Source organism: Solanum pennellii, chromosome 3, assembly GCF_001406875.1.
Source record: "Solanum pennellii chromosome 3, SPENNV200".
Classification (NCBI taxonomy): domain Eukaryota; kingdom Viridiplantae; phylum Streptophyta; class Magnoliopsida; order Solanales; family Solanaceae; genus Solanum; species Solanum pennellii.
This window is the reverse complement of record NC_028639.1, coordinates 464546-470245: the sequence shown is the minus strand read 5'-3', so window position 1 is coordinate 470245 and position 5700 is coordinate 464546. Positions and strand designations below refer to the sequence as shown.

Sequence of the window (5700 nt, the reverse complement as noted above, 5' to 3'; positions counted from 1 at the left end):
TGCAATTGCACCAGATCGATCGTTATATAAAATGAAATAAGGTACCAAAATATATAAGTATTTAGTTTTTTATAGTATTAGAGAGCCGGTTCAACATAGTACTCCCTCTCTGTTTTAAGTTATTTTGGTTAGCGTAATGCATAACGTCGTGTTATTTAATTTGGTTTTAGTTAATATTTATATCTTATAATTTTGTGGATATACATATAAAATTGATAAATTCAAACTAGGCAATTTTTATGGTCTTCCCTCTCTGGCTTATAACTTTCACCAACTCCTATTTCACAATAGTTGATTGATTTATTATTGGCACATTTGTAAGTTCATATTAGAGATCGAACCCAAGAGTTGCAGAGTATAGAGAAAATCTCACAACAATAGAGAAAGAGCGTTAAGACGATTCGTAGCTGCAATGGAGAAATTAGCTGCAGCGATGAAGCTTGAACAATTGGCTTTGGCTAAAGAAACACAACTAATTGGATCAAAGGCATACGAAGAAATCATGGAAACAGTTCATTGTATCAAGAATTTGGAAACAACAGATAGGGAGCAAGTAAATGAAATCGAAGAGCACGTCTATAGGGTCGAGAATGCGATCCAAACTTATGGTGTTAGATCAAGATCCAATTTATTTTTAAACAGACATGGTGCTGCCCAGAATAAGGCCATGACTGATATCACGAGTTTGTGTCGGGTGATGAAAGAAATTGCTATATTGCAAAAGTCCAACAACAACCAACAATTGATCAGGCAAAACAACAAGTTTGTTTACAACCATGAAGACGGTGCAGTTGTTGTTGGAATGGAGGACGAAAAAGAGGAGATAATACAAGTTTTGTTACATAATTCACAAGTATCATCAGAAGTCTATTTTCAAGCAGTTCCCATATGGGGACGTAGTGGCATGGGAAAGGCTACACTTGCTAATGAAATATACAACGACACTCGCATTGTTAAAGAGTTTGGACATCATCATCGTGTCAATATTCGTCTATCTGAAAACATCAATGCCCATGACGCACTTCAACATGTTTTTGAGTTGTTTGAAGGAAGTCGAATAGATGACAAGTATGTTGACATGTCCCCAACTAGATTGGAAAATTGTGTCAGACAACATCTTGAAATGTCAAGGACGTTGATTGTTCTACAAGGAGTAGGCTCAATTGATGATTGGCGGATGTTGCGTTCTGTCCTGGGAGCTAAAGGTTGCATAATACTGATTACGACTCGAGCAAGACAAGTAGCAGAAAGTATAACTCAAGCAATTCATATTCATGAAAAGAGGCCTTTAACCGAAGAAAACAGCTGGAAGTTATTTAAGGAGATGGTTTGGCCAGGTATATTTTTTTTAAACCGGAATGCTATCTTTAGTACTATTAGTATTATGTTGTTTTAGTTAAAAAAATCAGAGAGTAATGGTATATACGTTGTTTCTTTATGACCAGGAGGAGCTGAAATCCAATCAGCAATATTGGAGAGAATGGGTAGGGTAATGGTAAAACTGTGTGAAGGTATACCTGGGGCGATTATTGCACTTGCGAAACAGTTAGCAGGAAAGAATGCAAGTGAGTGGGAGACGGTGCAGAAAAATGCACGACGAGGTGTTTCCCAAATTATGGCTCCAAGTTATGCTGAGTTGCTGGATGATCAAAAACTATATTTTCTATACTTGGGGCATTTCAGAGAAGATTCACAGATAGAACCAGAGAAGTTGTCTCATTTATGGGAAATTGAGGGTTTGATTTCATCATCAAAGGGTCATGAAAGCGGGATGACATTATTGGACATAACACAAGAACGATTGAAGGTTCTAGCACAGAAGGGAATGATAGATGTGAGACGGATAATAGACGTGATCAAGTCTTGCCACCTTGTAGGATTAATGGGAGATATGTGTCTCTCAAAAGCGGAAGAAACAGATTTTCTCAAGGTCATGGATTTATCTAATCAGCTAGCTTCCTTTCCTTTTGGCAGGACGCGTAGGGTCGTGATTTATCTAGGGAAGTATGATGCTGAAGTCAAACCGGAGTTAGCTTCAAACATTTGGAGTCTTCGAATCATCAGATCAGTAGTAGGGGAGTTTGCATGGCCATCCACACTAATGTCGAATATTAAGGAATTCAAGTCGTTAAGGATTCTTGATTTCGCGAGGGTAGACTTTCCAAGAGGGGAACTACCAAAAGGCATTTCTGATCTACAATTCTTGAGGTATCTGAGTTTCGAAGGATGTTTCCTGGCGAAGCTGCATTCGTCTATCAGCAACCTGTCATACTTACAAGTCCTTGATTTGAGAACTCAATACAAAGAAAATGGCAACAACACTATCATACCATATAATGTGTTTCAGAAAATGACAAGGTTGCAACATTTGTATCTTCCACTAGTATTCCAACTGCAAAATGGGAAAAAACTCCGACTTGATGGATTGGCAGAGCTTCAAACACTAAAGAACTTCAACTCCAAGTTGTGTGAAATACGCCATCTCTTCAAATTGAAAAAACTCCGGAACCTAGAAGCAAAGGTTGAAGTATGTGTTGAGGATCTTAATATAATAACTGACTTTATGAAAAGTAGGAGTGATAAGGGGCTTCGTCGTTGCTCCCTTGAAGTTAAAAACTTTGATTGTTATTCAGATACAAAACACTCTGCCTTTCGTGAGATATTAAAATCCGGGGTTCCACCAATAGTGTCTTTTGAGGGTTATATTAAAACGCTACCACCATACTTTGATATCTCTCAAAATTTCACGGAGATTGTCCTACTAAGCACTCAACTGGAGGAAGATCCAATGCCAACACTAGAAAAACTCAACAACCTACGGCTTCTGGTGCTCGAAGATGATGCTTTCAAAGTGAATCAGATGGTATGTTCTGCTTCGGGTTTTCAAGAGCTCAAACACTTGGAACTCTCAAGATTATTCTCATTCGAGAAATGGAGGGTAGAAATTTCAGCCATGCCAAGGCTTTCTCATCTCAAAATTGAATACTGCAATGAACTGGTAACGCTCCCAGATGGTTCAGAATTTCTAGATTCTCTTCAAGAATTCAAGATGATAAAGATGCCTGAGTCATTTACTCAAATGGTTACTGAGAGATATGATCACAACCACAAGCGTCCACCTTCTTTCATAATACTTTGATTATCTCTCGTCTTGTGTACAAATCATCAACATTACAAATTTCAAATAAAACATGTCAATGTTCATACTTTTAATTAGTTTAGTTTGTACGTATTAATGATACGTACAAATCTTAGGCGAACGGTCCACATTTTTTGTCTGATACACCTTAGGCGAGTATGACCGTCTACTGCATACTCTTTATCGAAAAATTATGTGATACATCTAACGCGGTGCACATGATTCTTTTTGTTGAAAAATTATGTGGTAAATCATCCACTTACTAATTTGTATTGATACATATGGGTGAAGCCACCTTAATAGAAGGGTGGTCTAATGCACATTCTTTATCAGAAAATTATGTGATAAATATATAAGTCACAATACTTATAATTTGTGCATAGTAAAAAGACACGTTTTTTATTTGGAAGAGAGATACTACTAACTTATTTATTTATACCTAACGAATCCCCACAAAGAGTTGGCAAAACATATAACTTGTACAAGTCTTTTCAGTTTTCATGTATGAGTATACATATAATCTTTTACACCCTTAACACAACTCATAACAAAGTTACACACTTCGCTAAATTTCTGGTTCTATCACTGATACACGATTCTTTTTAACTAAGTAGTTAACCCTAGAATTTAGATGCCTGATTTCAAATATGCATTTTTTTTTATGAAATATGCAAGAATATCAACTTCAAATCTCTATTTCCAAAAAAAAAAGATTTTAAATTTCAATTGTGATTTCATTTCAAGTACTCTAAAAGAAGACTCATATTCGATGTAAAAAAATTGTTAGTACCATTTGAGAGAATTTATCAAAGAATAGTTAGTTACTACTAAAAATGGTGTCAAATGACACTTCATGCCCAAAAAAAAGGAAGGGAGTTGTAGGGGTGTACATGGCCGGGTTGATTTGATTTTCTCAAATATTAAACCAAGATATTTGTGTCGATTTTTTAAATTTTTAAGCTAAATCAAACTAATAAAAGTTGAGTTTTTTCGGCAAAGAGTTGTATAAACATATAACTTAACGTGTATTCAAATATTTCATTAGTCCTACCAATTAATGGAACGATCTAATGTGTTTCTTAAGGAAATAACACAATGACATTAAAATATTCAACAAAAAATAATAATGAATCGCATAAAATAAATATTGCAAATTAATAAGTCATAATTAAAATGATCATAATTTAAAAGTACAAAACCATGCTAAAATAAGTCTAAGAAGTATTAATTACATGGCTAAATATTAAATAAAAATTAAAATTTGATTATAAATTTTAATTGTCCAAACCAAAGTAAACTAAAGAACAAATATTCAACATTATTGTCATTCTTAGTGTTGAACTGATAGTATTAATTTGAGTTTAATTAGAGTTACTAACATCAATAGACTATAGTTTATTAGTTTTTATTGGACCATTTAAAATTCTAATCTTTCAAACTTGAAATAATAAGTTAAAAGATAAAAACTATGAAAATATATGAAATAATTAGAAATTATATCAAAGTAAATATTTTATGCGTAAAATAAAATTTTAAATTTATATATATATTTCAAATTTTTAATTTGACTCAATTCGCGGTTTGGTTCGATCGATTTTGTACTAGAGAGATGATAGTCAAAAGCACACATGATATATCATATATTTCTTTGCATTTTTCTACTTAAATTACCTACCTACCTAAGTACTATCACCAACTATTTATCAAAAAGTCAAAATTATGAGTTGTCGTGTGAACAAAATTTTAATGGAGAATTAAGTTATCATGGAGTCTGCTGGCGATTATATCAAATATTTGATCTAGTCAATTTTAAAATATGTTTTGATAAATAATCGATAATTATTCAAATAATTCAATCATGTTATTGATTAACCAAATGATTGAACGAAGACTTTTTACATGTATTAAAATACATTAAGCGATACAACTTTTGTTATTTTAATGTATAAAAACATTAAAATAATTTAACAAGTTATTTTCAAATCGACTACCTATCTAACCAACTAGACTTAATTGGAGCGTTACATTTTTTATGTTTTTGTTTGTATTTGTTATTAGTAGGATTAACCATCCCATGTTATGTCAAGGCTAGATTAATATTTGTTGCCACGGGTTTTTGAAAATTGTATTTAAATATTTAATCTGGTCAATTTTTAAAATGCATTTTAATAAATAATTGATGATAATTCAAATAAAAAACACAAATAATTCAAAAACACGTTATTAGTTAACCAAATTATTTGAACGAAGACTTTTTATGTGTTAAAATATAATATGCCGATCAAGTTGCATATATAACATATGTTATTATAATATATAAAAACATTGAAAAATAAAATTATGTTACTTGTTAATCAACTAAACTTATAAACTCGAGCATGATATATTTTTTGTTATATTTATATTAGTATTTTTTCCTGTAGTTAGATTAACCGTCCCAATGTTATATTATGTTGATACATAACTTTCATTAGGTAAATAATTTAATATTCGAAAAATATTAAATACCAAAAGATAGTAATGTGTCATATTAAATTCTAATTCAAATATCATAATTTTAA

The 5700-nt window shown here is 32.2% G+C and overlaps 1 protein-coding gene across 1 annotated transcript; it reads left to right on the top strand.

The window, feature by feature from the left end:
- Positions 1 to 412: 412 nt before the first annotated feature.
- Positions 413 to 3150, top strand: LOC107014119 (probable disease resistance protein At1g58602). The gene is made up of 2 exons (XM_015213980.2): positions 413 to 1337; positions 1446 to 3150. The coding sequence occupies exons 1-2, from the start codon at positions 413 to 415 to the stop codon at positions 3137 to 3139; spliced, it is 2619 nt and encodes an 872-aa protein (XP_015069466.1). The 3' UTR covers positions 3140 to 3150.
- The last annotated feature ends 2550 nt before the right edge of the window (positions 3151 to 5700 follow it).